Genomic DNA, 15,657 nt, shown 5'->3' with positions numbered 1-15,657 from the left:
CTCCTAGGTTTCAGTATTTTTGTCTAGCACAACAGGGTGATGGATGAAGACCATCAAAGAGTGCCACACAAGATCTGCACCAAGTCCTTTTTGGATTCCCACTGGCGCACAAGTTTACCAGACTGAAGGCACTAGCTTCCATCACTGTTCAAAGAGGAGCTCCAGCCTTCTCCTATGTGCCCCACAGTGCCAGAACAACAGCACAGCACAGGCCTTGGGCTACTTCACCTCCTCAACCATATGGTGAGCTGAACACATTTGACTTGCAATGCTGCTCATGAAGGCTGCTTTTTAAAGTCAGGGAATGTAATGGAAAGATGCACAAGAGCTGCTAAAGGTGCAATGAGAGCAGAGCAGCTCTTTGCTGCAGCCACAGAAGACTGTGGTAGGGAAAAGCTGGAGGAGGGGGGGAGGCTTGCACAATGCAATTTGCTCACATCATCCCAAAGGATCAATTTTCAAGCCATTATCTACTTTGCCACACGTGCAAGCACATGTACCTCACTGATCTGGGAAGGATTTGTGCATTACCACCTGAGGAATAAACATCCCTGTAGGGACACCATTTGCTTTAGGGGCTGTTAATGGCTGCCCAGGCCCCGCTGCCCCACCAAGGACAGCATGCATTGCTGTCTGCTTATTTTTCACTGAGGCACATCCAGTGTCTTTGGGGTCTTTTAAATCTGTCTTCAGCCCAGACACAGAGCTGAGGCCTTCTCCATTCCTAAGCCAGCCCGACAGACACAGCTATCTAGCAAGTCAGACTAGCCCTCCCTAGCACAATCGCAGGAAGTTATTCCAAGCCTCAGACAAACCCCATTTCTATCTCTGGAAGAGTAAAAGGTCAAAAAACACCAGGCTGTAGCAGTGCCAGCAGCAGTAATCCCAGCAGCCCCAGCGCAGCTGGAGCAAGCTGCGTCCCTGCAGGGCAGGGCTGAGGCACTGGGGCTCTGGGGGCTCGGTCACGGCCGGCCTGGGCCCACAGGAGGCCCAGCAGGGGAAGGGGAGTGCAGCCCCCGGGTTGGGGAGCCAGGTCACAGGGGAGCCAGCGTGCTTGCAGGCCCACCCGCCCTGCTGCTGGCTCCCAGCCACCTCCCCACCCGCTGCCGGCAAGAGGCAGCGCAATTAGCACAAGTCCTGATTAGCTCCTTCCCTACGCTCACAGTGTGCTAGCAAAACAGGAGGTTTCTGGGGCTCCAGGTCGTTCTCTAGCAGCGGCTGTGTGGTCCCGGTCTGTCCAGACCCAGGAAGGCTGTGCTTTGGTCCCTACTGCAACACAAGGAATCTCTTGTCGATCCCTGCTGTCCTCACAGGGTTTCGGGAATGGCACCTTCCCTCCTGAAACCCCTTCCCTCCTGTTGTGTTGCTTTCCTTTCTGTTTGGCACTGGCAAGAAGACTCTACCAAACACCGCAACAACCAGCCAGGGCCTGGTGATGCTGCACTGCATCTCTCCCCACACATGCCTGTTTTGTTTGTCCTTCTTCTCATTCCTGCTTTTCCAAGTTTCTTGCTGGTTTGGGTCTCCTTAAGCTTTCACTTTAGCTTTCCTTTTGAAACCTCTCACAGTCACCTACTTCTGCTTTGCTGCTAGGACAATAACCCCCGACACCAGCCCTGTTTAAACACAGCCCTCATCTTTCCGCATGCTGCTGCCTGCAAGCGGCACAGCTGTGCTGCTGCTGAAGGCTGACAGCAAAGGGAGTGGGGGAAACCTTTGGTAGTTGAACCATTTTGCTTGGAGAAGTGGGAGAGTCCAGGCAGGGCAGAGCGTGGCCACACGGACTTGTGGACGAGTTGTGCTCTCATTCCTCACTGTTCTGGAAGCAGTGGCACCCGTGGAACACCAGGAGGTTTTGGTCATCTGCTGCGTGCTTTGGGCAGATCCAGTATACAAGGGTGTCTCAGCATTTGTGCTATTGCGTTCTCCTTCTTCGTGGCTCTTTCCCATGGAGTTAGATGAAACAAAAAGCACTTAAAAACTGAAAATGGGGTTATATGATTTCAAAAATCACAGAGGAACTCTGAGCTCGCCTGAATTTCACTTCAGATCCTGTTTAGCAGTGCAGGTTGACAGCGTCAGCATTAGCATTAGCCGCTCTTAAATTCACTTCCTTCTCAAGCACATGCAAGTGCTGCAGACTGCACTCTGGACTGCGCATTTTTGGATCTGAGAATTTAAGAAATTTTGTCTGGATTAGGCAGAAGAGAATGACTTTAAAATCAGTAAGAAGCCATCTGGCAAAGCCTCCCCATCAGAGGAGAACAGAGCTGCTGGAGTTGCAGCCGAGCGTGCTTCAGGTGCCTCCTTTTGGGGTTGGGGGGAAGAAGCGCTGTGACAGTGCTGCTGGCACCCGGACCAGCAGCAAGTGGTGCAAAGGCACAAGGCAGCATCCCCATCCTGAGAGCTGGCCGGTGGCCTCCTTTTCTGGGCGTAGTTTGACGTGCATAAACTCATGAAAGAGGGGATAGGGAAGGGATGAGAAAAGAGAGAAAAGCTGCAGAAAAGCAGAAATAAACACTGTAGTTTTGAAAACGACTGTGGAAAAACCCAGCTGGCTCTTTGTCCTCACTTTTGTAACAGTAACATTGATCCTATTTCACTGTCCCACAAGCACATTCTCTGTTCATAGTTTTACTGCTAAAAAAAAGGGGGAGGGGGTCTGGGTAAGCTGCACACCACTGCTGCCTGCCTCCCAGTTTACCAGTTTCCATTTGCTACGGATTTAGCTTTTGGTGTTTAGTAGATCAGTGCTCTGACAGGCTGAAAAATGATGGAAAGGGAGCTATTACCGTTCTCCCACGTTGCTCATATTTGAGATACTGTTGAGAACGTTAATTGCACGTTGTTCCTGATAGATCAAGCTGAACTTTCGTTTCTGAAATCTGTTTTCACTCCCAAACCGTTCCACTCTTCGTGGAGTTTGGCAGAGAGCTTCACTCCTGCTGCGCTCACACAGAGTCTGCATTACAAAATACTGACGACTGCCCGAATGTAACCCCACAGAGAAGGCACCTGCTCAGGAAAACCGGCCCATCCTCTGCAAGCTGCAGCAGGGAGGTTGGAACCCTGTCATGTTAGTGCCATGGTGAATTTTGGCTTTCCACTCCACAGGGATGGTCAGGCTGAAGGGCACTGACTGCTGCCCTTGGCCAGGGCCAGGAAGCAGCTTTGGGGCACCCTGGGCTCATGGCTGGTCTGGGTGCTGCTGTGGCACTCAGGCTTCCAGGCAAAGCTGCTGTTTGGCAAGTCTGGGGATTTCCTAGGAATAAATCACGGCACATAGTTGTTTTCAGAGCTGCTGTGATCAGAGTGCAAATCTGCAGCATGAAGGCACTCCAGAATTCGGAGCATTGAGGCAAAAGCATACAACGTGCCAAATGTGATTGTTTTCCTTTTGCAGCCCGTTATATTCAGAGGCTGAGGAAATGATTTAATATTTCTGAACATGTTGTGATTTCATCGCTGGGTTCAGAAAGGGAAGTTTGAGAAGGCATGCAAATTAAGATAAACATTTAATACTCTCTTGGTGCTGGATTTGCCATGCTGCTTTCTGACCGTGTGGCTCAGGAGTTATAAATGAATAGCAGCACCATGCAGAGGTGCTAGCCAAGGGCACAGAGATGTCTTCAGAATGAGCCAAGGCTGCAGCACTGCACTAACAGGGGTCTGAGGAAACTTAACTGATCTGCAGCTCGCAGCTTGAACGTCCCGCATCAGGAGGGGAGAAGAAAAAGGACTGAGAATGAGTGATGCAAGTTGGGAGCAGTGCCAGCTCTGGAGCACCTCGCTTTGTGTGTCGATGTGAGGCTGGCAGAGAGCAAAGCAGCACAGTGAGAAAAAATGCGTGGGTCTGCAGAATTTCACAGGCAGCAGCGTCATCCCACTGCAGAGCAAAGAAATGTGCAGCTCGCCCCAAAGCATGGCAAGTTTATACGATGGCTGTTTGGATACTGGGGCTGACTGGAGCCAGCTGACTTGGTGATGCACACCTCGAGCTGTTGAGGTACGAGCCTGCAGCATCGCCCTGCACACCCTGATTGCTGGGAGGAGACGTGGGACGCAGCAGCAACAGAAGAACTCCGACAGCTCCGAGAGGATTCTTAAACAAACAAAAGAAAACCTGGCACAGGGAGCTCTGTTTATATTTTTCCTAACATTTATGTATTTTAAAATAAAAAATGATGGGCAGGAGATGTTGTGTGTTATGAGCCATATGAGTGATGACCACTTTTCCACAAACTAAGGAGAAAGAAAAAAATAATTCTAAAAATGTCTAAGAACCAGCTCAGTCTCCTGTGAAATGTAAAGCAGAGAAGATTAATTTAGAAGAGCTTTTAAAAAAGAAGGAAAACCAGTTCTTAAAACGCACCGCTGCCTAGCAGAATACCGAGGGGTAAACTAGCCATGTAGTTGATGGCAAGGCAGCTGAAAACAGCAGAACTGCAATCAAAATAGATGTCTAAACTCCCTAGCACTGGCTTTCTAACACTGTACTTTGAAATGAGCAATTGGGTGAAAACCCAGCTGTCCTCCTGCAGCGCTGTGCGGCTCAGCCTGGCCCAGCTCAGCCCCCACACACCCACAGCGAAAGAGCTCGCCCCGTGCATTTCAGCCCCATGTGTGTCACTTGGTTTCACCCACACACTTAGCATACCCTTAAGTACAGTTATGATTTTTACTACAGTGTGGGGCAGATAGCACCCAGCTGTAGGAGGGCCTCTGTTGCCGTGATACAGAAGACGTTTGCAGTCCAGCTGCAGAAAAGTTGGGGCTGGGGGCAGCTGGTGTGTAACACGCATACCCAGGTTAGACCCACAAGCAGCGAGTTCATTGTCTGATGTAACTGATAGAAAGGCTGCTCATCGGTCCGAGACAGATTTTCTTTATTGGGATAATTCCTTCAGCTCGTGTTTCCATTTTTGGGAATCTCTCAATTTCTCAGTGCTTCCTGTCAAGAGGAGGACCTGGCCCTCTCCAAGCAAATGGGAGCTTTGCCATTTACTTCAATAGAGTCTAAATGTCATCTCAAAGGCCGGTGGCTCCCATGGGAAGGACTGCAAGCCAGCACATAGATCCTAGCAGAGATCTCCAGTGTCTGCAAAACAGGGAGTGCACCAATCTACTGGGAACTAGCGCTCCTCACACAGCAGGGTCCAGAACTCTTCTGGGCACTGGTGGTTACTGCTGTGATATTGGACCTCTCTCTTTTTCTATTTATCTCCATCAGAAAGGTTGGTTCTTGTTTCCAGTGCTCTTGGCCTGCTCCCCAAAACAAGCCCTCCCATGCATGTGGCCTCCTCCTCGCTCTGCTGCTTCTTCCTTCACTCTTCCTTGCTCCAGGCAATTCTGGGAGAGAAACGGAGTGCAAATGTCAAAACCTTTGCAGCATGAAGTGGGGAGTTTGATGTGGGTGCACAAGAGATCTGGCCCACGGTGGATGTGGAGATGTGTGTGACACCAGCCCATCCCTGCACTGAGCCATGCTGTCATCGTTGGGCAGAAGTGTTGCAGCGTAAACATCTGTGGCTTTCTTTCTGATCATGCCGGCCACTCTGGTTTTCTTCATCAGATCCAGCAGGGTGTTGTTAAAGAGTTGAGTTACCAAAAAAAACCACCAAAAAATGGTGCTGTGGTCCCCTACTAAAAGAGTCACTTTGCCCAATTTCCTGTTTATGTTCCTTCTCTTCAGAGCCGTAGCATCATGTGAGCTCAGACAGTTATAGATAGGCTGCATGACTGTTGCTGACCTCACACCACATGTTCAGTTAACAAGGTGAAACAGCAAAATTTGTTCTGTTTGTGTAAAAATACTAAGAAAACTGCCAGTTCTCAGTAGAAGAGAAGAGAGAGATTCCAGATAGCCAGAGGTGGGGTTCAATCTCTAGGCTTGAGGAACCTGCAGCTCCTTCTGGGCAATAAATGCTTTGCACATCTGTATTTACATTGTGCTGGTGACTTACAAGGACGAGGATTAGCCCCAAGGCGAGTTTTTCTTTCTTTAGCAGGGGAGTTTTGGAGCTCTTCCATAAAAGCTATTAGTTTAGCAAATTTGCTAAAAATTTGTTCAAACTTCAGTCTCTTCACTGTATACATTCTGCTACGTTTGCTTCCAAAAATAACCAGAAAGTCCTTTGACTTGAGTATCTTCAGCCATCCAGCATATGACCGTAGTCCCTGAACAACCTGCAGGCAGCCTTGCTTGTAGTAAGATCTCAAGGATCCACGCAGAGCCTCGTAAAAATCCTTTCAGATTGAGCAAGAGTTTTGGATTAAAGCCTTTCCAAGAACTTGAACTTACCTCTAGGCAAGATGCTATCTCATTACTGTGTCGGTATTAAAGAATTTATTGCAAACAATTTAGAAAGATCTGAAAGGTTTCCAGGCTTTTACTTAAGTTTTACACAGGTAGTTTTCATGCAGCTGTAGGAATCCCTGCTATGCTGCATGAGGTTTCAGTGGCCCCTTTTCTGCTGACAGAAAATGAAGTCTTGATGTTAAACCCAGGAGGGCCTGTGAAAATGTGTTGGTTTCTTCTTTTGCCCTGTTCTTAACTGATTTCTGCAAAAAGCCCAGCCCAACCCATCGCAAGAAACCAGGATTCTGCTTTGCAGCTGGTGAAGGAGTGGCAGTAAGCCAGAGGAGTGGGCTGCTACCCGCTGCCCTCTGCCATATCACGGGTAAATAAGGATTTCAGAAGGAAGAGCTGCACCACAGCCTGCCCAAAGGCAAACAGCACACAGGGGTGAGTGCACAGCTCCAATGTGAGACAGGCGTGCTGAGCATCAGGAGCGCAGAGTGGCTCTGGGAGCAGGTGTACCCATAGCAGGTGAACTGGTCAATGCATATGTGCTGTGTAACAACCCTGTACCAGCTGTCAAGTGACTCAGGGCTCAAGGTGAAAGAAAGCACTCTAGAAATTCATGCTGTGTTCAGGATGATAATAATAATGTCATTTTAGATGCTGCACATAAGAGTGCTGTGAAGGAATATGGAACTGAAACTCTTGGCTGGCTGGTGAGGCTGTAAACATCCTCGTGTGAAGGGCCCAGCCTGTGAGTCTTCACTGTCAGGGAGCTTAACTGCCTGCAGAAACAGAGCAACAGCCAGGAGGTGTCATCTGGGGGGCAGTGAGGAGGGATGAGTGCTTTGCTGAGCCTGCCCTCGGGAAGGAAGAAGCGTGCCCCAGCCGAGAGGAGGGCCTTGGTGGGTAAAGATGCTTCAGTGTCTTTAAAGCAAGCCTGATCGTTCTGGGGCTGTCTTCTATTGCTGGGATGTCTCCTCTGAACCACAATCTGCCTGACATCTCTGTCAGATGTGAAAAACAGACAAAATGAGAAGGTGGGGAGAGCACAGGGGTTGTGGTAGGAGAGGGTGTGACTGCTGTCCACAGGCAGGGGCAGCGCCGAGGGCAGGCTGCCTTTGGCTCTGGCTAGCCTCTTGTAGGGCCATCAAGACAAGTGATGGGCTGCTGAGAGTGATGGCAGCCCAGGCACAGTCCCACCTGTAGGCACAGACGCCTCTTCTAAAAGCGCATGAGACCATCTTCCCTGCCATGTTGATCCCAGTGAAACACAGACGGACACACTGGTGGAATTACTTTCTGTATTTATGAGTGATGTCATTTTGAATTTTGCTTTCAGAACTTGTTTTCTTATCTTCTACAAGGTTTCTAAGAACCTAAACCTCCCAAGTTTCAAGGTCACTATGCCTTTGACCCTCTGAACCCATCTGTACCCATTTGCTTTACAAAGAATCTGCATGTTTATCAAACAGCAGTGACTCATTCTGTTGCAGATGTTTCCATATGTAAAGCACCATAAATATCATGGATTGGGATGTGGAGCAGGCAGTGCGAAGATGTGTAGGTTAGCAGGCAACATTTGAGTCTGGGTCTTTTTCTTTGTTATTTCAGTGTGTGTCATTTTTTCTGCACAGACCGCAGGCTCCTTTTTATGAGAAACAGCAACAAAGGAAAAGCTCCCTGGTTCTAAAGGACGTCACTGTCAATGCTTTATGACGAAGCTTTCACTGTATTTACAGTCCAGGAAATTTTTAGGTTTGCATTTTTAGTCAATGAGTGTATCTGCACCATCTTGCAGAGAAGGTATTTCCCCTTACACTTCACACCTGCGGCATCTCCTCCGAGGAGAGCTTGTGCTGCCTTTCCTGAAATAAGATTCGTTTAGAGTCATAGTGAAACTACCATGAGCAGATAGACAAGTGACTCAGTAAGTGAGTCACTGCTTAGCAGATAGAAATAGAGTGTTAGACGATAGTCTGTCCCAAAATCATTGCATTGTAGTCCAAACTGCATTACCAACCTGTGCTGAGAGATGCTGGGAGTCCAGCTCTCAAAGACATGGCTTGGCACAGCCAAGAAGGGATCAGCCTTTGGGAGCATCGCCAGTGGCCAGATAATGGAGGAAAAACTGCTGCAGAAAATGTCTCTTTCTGCTCTAGAGGTCACATTAGTGCTGCACGCTGATGGACGTGGAGGAACAATCCCAAAGGAGGAGTATTCCTCTCTGGAATTGAATATATATTGATTTTTCTTTCCCAGCCGTAAACTGTGAGTTTCAGCCCCTCACTGATGAACAAGGTGGTAACTTCAGAACAGAGAATAGGAGGAAACAGCAAGCAAGAGAGACAAAACCCAAGCTGAGCCCGTGGGTGATGGGCAGGGAGCTCAGCTGTCCTCAGCAAAGGGGCACGCAGGCGGTCTCATTAAGGAGATTTATTATGCAGAGCTGATGGGATCCGCCGCCCAGCAGCCAGGACTGAAATAGCAAAGCCGTCGCTCCAGCTGGGGAAAGGCTGGGTGCTTTAAGAAGTCTTCTTCATCTCAGATTTCCGCAATTGAGCTAATTGCCCAGCAGGGCAGGCAGACAGTCTTTGCTCCTGCAAAGTCTGGCAGGAGGAGCGCCCAGCGGCATCCTGGGCTCCTGGAGCACGAGGATTCTGTGGTGAGCTGCTTTGACCCTTCCTAATACTCTGCCCTGTAGGTGGGCAGCTCCAACCCTGCTTTTCACAAGGCTGTCCATGTATGAATTTTGACTTTCTCTTTGAAATCGTTTATAGGAAATGATATCAAGTTCCACCTCTGTTTTTTTTCCCTTAAAATAAGACAACTAAAAATAATTCTTTGAAATCTTCTGTCCCAAATGCTGGCACTGCTGCAGGACAGTCACCCCATGGTTTTGCTGGCGGCCATCCCCAGGGATACCCTGTGGTTTGGCCTCAGAGGGTGTGTGGCTCAAAGCCAGCCTTGCTGTCCTGCTCTCCACTGAGCCCTTGGCCTTTTTTCCACTGGACCTCCCCGTGGGACCGCACACTACCAGCACGTGGCTGCTGCTCATCCTGCTGCCCTCGCCATCCCTGTGGCTTTGCTCTGTGCAGTAAAGATTATCCTCGTGGGGGAGTCATGAGCATTAACTTAGCTGGTAAAGAACATCAAAGTTTTTGGCTATTCTGTGTTTTGTTATTACAACCAGAAAAAAAACCCAAAACTCACAGGACACGTAATATTTCAAGTCAATTTACCTTGTGCAGCTTTACCTTGTGCTCAGACACCGGTTATCTCACACCAACACGTGTTCCCTGGCAGGAGGTAGGCAGCCTTGGCTGAAGCCCTCCTGTGCCGGCTCCCAGCTCCCACTGTCCCCTGTTTACCAGCTGGCTCTTGGTAAAAACCTTGCAGGTTTGCTTGTGGCCTGTTTTATCTGGCACTGCCTCCAGCGCTCCTGCACAGCAGCTGCCCATGTGCAGCAGCAGCCCGTGTTCAGCTCCATGCTGGAGACACCAGGGTGTGTAGACAGCTATCGATTTCTTAAAATCCCTCCCAAAATGAAACAGAGTCATTCCTCTCCCCTCTAGAAGCAGCTCTGCCACATCTAAAGTGAGAAATTCAGAAGTATAGAGAAAACACTGCTAGTGTGTGCTGACCTGAGCCACCCGCTGGCACCCAACCAGCACCGCCACAAGCTCCGGCTTCCTTTTGGCACCGAACCACTTATGAAGGGCAAATGAAAATTGTTCTGGATTGGCACTGGCTCTTGTCTGATTACAGCTGTGCTGTCCTGATACAGCCTTCTCACAAACAGCACTGCCCAGGATGGAGGAGCACAGCCGTGGTGCGGGGCAGCCCCAGCCGGGCTGAGGGATGAGGATGAGGAGGAAGGCTCATACTACTCTACACCACGTCCTGCTCCATGAGACAGGTCACAGCAAAGAACCGGGCCAGGCAGCACCTAGATAAGCAAAAATGGTTTCAAGCACAAATTTTGCAAGTAGAGTTTGGTGAAAGCTTCAGGATGGAAACGAGCTATTTTGGAGAAGAGAGTGGTAGGACTAAGAATGTAAAATAGAGTAAGAAGTGGGAGAGATGGTGCCCACCCTGCAATGGGGGATTCATCAGTTTCTGTTGGTTTTGCTCCCTTGGCAGCAGGTAAGGAGCAGCCCCCAGCAAAGTCCTCAGTAGCTCACCCTCCCCTTGCACCCACACTGATTTTGTTATTTCCACCTAGCCCTATCCTCTGACCACACGTGATGACCAGTTTCTCACTCAGCATCAGTGCTGCTCTCCTCTCCCAGCAGTGTGAGCACCAGGCAGCCCCCCACCTCCACTCGCTGTTCCCATCATCTTGCTCAGGCTGTCTGTCTGCAGGGAGCAGGACATCAGGCCGCCCTTTGGCTCGCACAATGCGCAGCTGTGGCTTTGGCTCTCCTACTGGTTGCCCAGGTTCTTCTGAATCTTACAGGCCTTTAGACTCACTAAATCTTCTTCCAAAGGTATTTCTCTTCTTGTTGCTTAGGGGTGAGAATGTGCTAGGAAAGCTGAGCTGGCTGTCCCGGTGCATCTGCATGAAGCATGCACCGTGCTCGGATTGAGGGTGGTGGAGGTGTGAACTCCACCTGGGACTGTACAAAGCAAGATGTCTGCTGAGCTGTGCCCCACTGTTGGAATTAGCTACTTAAGGAAGCATTTTCTCCATAAACACTTCTTTCTTTGCTTCCATTTCTTTTATTTTTTGGGTGGGGGAACATTTTTTTGGCTCCCACACAATATCTTGGGCAACTTGGGTAATTATCAGTAATCTGATGTTACCTCCAGCTAATTCCAGCAGAGACTAAATCTCTTTCAAACCTGGTCAGGTCATAAATTTGCTTTGTTCAATACTTTGCACTTCAATTCTGCTTTGTGTCTGTTCCAATACAACCTCTCCTTTGAGAGCCACTCCTTTCCCTAGGCTGCTGCACACTCATTCAGCCTTGCAAGAACTCTAAATACTGCAGCCTCTGGTTCCTGGATGATGTTTTTGATTTGTCCTTTGCTTTCAAAATAGATTAAAGAACTGCCAAGCTGAGTAGATATATTTATAGATAAAATATTGTGTGAGTATGAAAACACTGAAAAGCTTTGCCCTGCAAGAAAGCCTCTTGAGTAGAGAAAAAAACAACCACTTTTTCTTGACTAATGGCTATTTTTTGTTGATTGTTTTCATCATCGGTGTATCCACAGGAACTGCAGGTGAAATGTGTAGTGCTGATCCCTGAGTGTCCCAGAAAGAACTTGTACATGTTAGTGAAAACATCCTGAAATCAGCTGTTTTGCATCAGGGCCAGATGGTTGGATCTGACAGTTTAAAAATGGTCACTCTGAAAAACAAGCGTGAATTTGAACCCAAGCTGTTGCCCAGGTCTGTGTTGTGATGAATCGCTTTGCAGTGAGAACATGAATAGCACTCAGGCAGGGAGGTGGTCCTGGTTGTTCAGATGATTCCTTGTAGAACTCGTAACTGCTGCAGCAATTAGAGCAGCCAGCTGTATGCTGTATGGTGCCTGCGCACCTGAGCGGCATGTGAGCCCCTTCACCCCATGCAGCCAGGAGCCCCGGTGCCATTTGTGTGGAGTTGGATGAGGGGCAAGCTCCAGCACCATGTTTCAGCTTTCCTCTGCAGAGCTGAGCTCGGGGTGGATTCCTTCTGGCGCTTGAAGTAAGCGTGTTGGTGACAGCTCTAATCAACACAGGGACACTTATAGTGCTGATGAGCTAAAACAGCTGCTGTAAAAGTGGGGAATGTTGTTTTGTTCCTAGAATCTTGCATGCGGCTTAATGAAGTGATGCAGCATCTTTGTCCTCCCAGAGCTTCATTTAAGCCTGTACAGGATCCATACCTTCAGCCATAGCAGCTAAGGAGGCGCTGGTGCTGACAGGGCTTGGTTCAGGTTAAGAGTCACTGGAAGCAGCATCTGTGTAAGCAGATGTTGTTCTACACTGTTTGGGAGGTTCTTGTTTAACTTCAAGCACTACAGCTCCCATAAGGTTAGTTCTGGGCTTCCAGATGTAGCTGACAGCTCATTAACAGGTTTTTACTGCCCCTGGAAACCAGCAGGTCACCTGCAGGCCTCACTTTGGGCAGGAGATCCTTGTTGCCAGGTGTTAGCTTATGTGCTACAGCATGCAGGGCGGGCCCAGATATTTTCATTTCACAGAGGGAAATGCATTATCTCTTCCTGGTTCACCCACGGCAGCTAAAGGCAGGTGAAGCATCAGAGGAGCTGCACCATGCTGGCAGGCCGAGGGGGAGAGGAGGGAGAAGCCTTGTTCCTCATGGCCTCCCAGCTGACAGCCCTCTGCCTCCTACTGCAAGCACCAGCTGATAGTAAGCACTTTGGATGGAAGTCACCCTTCAGCCAGCTTAGTGAAACACTCGTAAAACCTGAGAGAAAAGCAGGCGTGCGTGCGATTGCTGTGCTACGCTAATGGGGCCCTGTCTGTGCTGCCCGCAGGCCTGGCGGAAGCGCTGGTTCGTGCTGCGCAGAGGGCGCATGAGTGGGAACCCAGACGTGCTGGAGTACTACAGGAACAGCCACGCCAAGAAGCCCATCCGCATCATCGACCTCAATGAGTGCGAGGTGCTCAAGCACTCGGGGCCCAACTTCATCAAGAAGGAGTTCCAGAACAACTTCGTCTTCATCGTGAGAACCACCTACCGCACCTTCTACCTGGTGGCCAAAACTGAGGAGGAGATGCAAATCTGGGTGCGCAACATCAGCCAGATCTGCAACTTCGGGCATTTAGAAGATGGCACAGGTAGGACCATGCTTGTCTTGGGGGCTGGAGGCTGCCGTGGGTTTGGGCTCTTCCACAGCATTGCTTGGGGCAAAATGAAACGTACCGTGGAGCAGCTCTGAGGTGATGCTAGACCCTGATTTGAAGATTATCAGGGATCTGGCTTCTGCTGGGTGGAAATAATAGCTGGCCACTTGGTCTCACATCGATGAAGCAATTTCTGCTAGAATAAACATCAGGCCTTTAATAAGAAAAGGTACTGTTTATGTGAAAAGCTGACTGTTATCTTCTGGGGCCGTTTATTTCATTACATGTCCCATATTTATTTAGTTTGGCTTAATGCAAGACACCTGTTCCTGGAAAGTGTCCTGCAAAACTTGTATTTTCTCAGGCTTTGTTGGATGTGGAAAGTGCACAGATTTGGGTGTATGTATACATAGCTCAGTATTTTGTCATTGATTTATCTTTGCCTATTAATGAGAAGAAAAATAAAGCAAAGGCAGAGGACAGAAGAGCACTGGGAGAACATGCCTAGACTGAAGAGATGGTCCTTCTGTGCAGCACGAAGCCGGCCTGTTCTGCCAGGCCCTGTGCCTGTGTGTAGGCAGGAGGGTGAGTCTTGGAAAGCTTCCAGGAGTTAACCACTCCAAGATGGATCTAGCCAGTAATTAAAGCCGGGACCTGTGTCATCATTAACCTGCCTTTCAAACGAGAAAACTGGGCTCAGATAACAACAATCTGTCTTTCCCTTGACATTTCCAAGGGGCAGATACAGCAGCAATTTGAGAGCTTTGTAGGAAGTGAGTCAGAATAAAGTCCTTTGCCGTGACAAAAGCTAGCAGAAGAGCAAAAAGGGCGGTGATGGAGAGACCTGGCCCCATCCAAGATAACTCAAAGGGCAGCAATATGTTCAGGGGTGTCACAGTGTGACTGAGCAGACTGTCCTGCCCTAATCCATGTGTTAATCCTGGTGATGGCAATTGCTACTTGGACATATCGCTACCTGGTAGCAAGAGGAAGCAAAAGGTAATTAGATGTTTTGTTTTATCCTGTTACAGTTCCTGGCCTTCTTTAATAACTTTTTCAGTAGTTCATTCTGAGGGGAAATGGGAGTGGGAAGAGCTCTGCAGTGTTCCTGTTAAAAACTGATGTCTTTGCATTAATCTTAGAGACCTCTAGGAAATCCTTTTGTGCCATTAGAACTTGCAAATTTGAGCTGGTTGCCTTTTGTGATAGCAGTCAATGGTCCTTCCAAGCTTGTGGGTAACCAGGGGCCAATAAGGAATCCACTTCCTACTCATCTGCCCTTGTGGAAACTCAGGTGTAGCTCTTGTGTTGCTGCTTTTGCTGCAGTATTATGTGGGTTATAATTTTTACCAATTAGTCTGAAATGATGTCAAGTCTTCTCATGCAAAATAAAGAAAACAAATGTATTTCTTCATCTCAAATGTGCATTCAGACTTCTGGCACAGTACTGAGGATATGCACAGGGAGATAGGATCTGTGGCAGGGGAGCTAAGACTGTATCTGGAATAGATGTATTTTTGCTGGAAAACTTTGTTGTTATTCTGGTAGAGCACAACATTCCCTGCACAATGGCTGCACGTGGGCAGTACTGGCAATATCACACAGTATTATTTCTCTCCAGACAAAGACCACCAGTGTAGGTGTTGATGGACCAAAAGTGACAGCCTTTGCTCTGGCAGGCTGGAAAGCTGGCATCCTTGCTTTCTGCTCTGTTCCTCGAGGCAAATATCACCCACAGTGCAGAGCATTTGCTTGGGTCATTATAAAGTATAGCATCTGAACCTGCAGCCTGCATCACAGACAGTGCAAACAAAGCTTCCAGGCATGACCTCCGTATCTCTAATGGCAAACAGCTGATTTATCCTGCAGTTCCTGTTGATGTGGTTGGGTCTGGGGTGTGTTCGAGTCAGGCCACAGGGCACAGGCCACAGGGCACGTTCAGATCCTATTCCTGCCCTCTGATTTAAGTCTGCATAGTTCCACAGGCTGCACAGTACATCTCAAAAAGATAATTGGTCCTTTTTTTTTCTTGGAAGCACCTAAATCCCCCAAGAGGCTGTAGGTTCAAACAAATTACCCTTAAAAAGTAGCATAAGAAGAAAAAAGCTCTATTAAATGCCATACACTTTTTTAACATGCATGCTACTGTTACAGAAAATAACAGTCCCTAAAATGAATCATCAAAAACGCATGCATTGCAGGAAATTTTAATAAGCTGTTCAGTGTATTAAAATGACTATCAAAGCCAGTATTATATTATGAAATCAATCACTCTCAATCCTCTCAATCTTTCTCAAAATCTGCTCTGAGGCTGACTCTGAGGCCAATCCCAAACCTAATGCTTTCTCTGCTTAATGCACAGAGTGCAGCAGGGTGTGGGCAGTGACTCAGTCCCAAACACCACCCAGTTCTCAACCCTTCCAGCAGCAGGGAAGCCGGACTCCATCACGCCTTCTTCACCAGTGGCCTCTGGTTTGGCATTTAAGCAGCCAGACCCAGACCAAAGCTATCAGAACCTCTGCTGGCCACGTCAGGAAAATCTTTTAGTCAACATG

General features: G+C 48.5%; 1 protein-coding gene across 5 annotated transcripts in view; it reads left to right on the top strand.

Annotated features, from left to right (window-relative positions):
- Positions 1-15,657, top strand: part of GAB3 (GRB2 associated binding protein 3) — a 53,403-nt gene that overhangs the window by 22,693 nt on the left and 15,053 nt on the right. For 3 of the 5 annotated variants that reach the window (XM_048959452.1, XM_048959449.1, XM_048959448.1), the window contains exon 2: positions 12,793-13,096. In XM_048959452.1, the coding sequence (XP_048815409.1) occupies positions 12,793-13,096 (304 nt within the window). Of the gene's footprint in view, positions 1-7,637; positions 8,967-11,524; positions 11,700-12,792; positions 13,097-15,657 lie in introns of those variants that run through there. The other 2 variants (XM_048959450.1, XM_048959451.1) reach the window with 2 other exon arrangements.

The sequence above is a fragment of the Lagopus muta genome, chromosome 13 (genome assembly GCF_023343835.1).
Source record: "Lagopus muta isolate bLagMut1 chromosome 13, bLagMut1 primary, whole genome shotgun sequence".
Taxonomy (NCBI): Eukaryota; Metazoa; Chordata; class Aves; order Galliformes; family Phasianidae; genus Lagopus; species Lagopus muta.
Note: the sequence above shows the minus strand (reverse complement) of the source record. Positions and strands in the feature narration are given on the sequence as shown.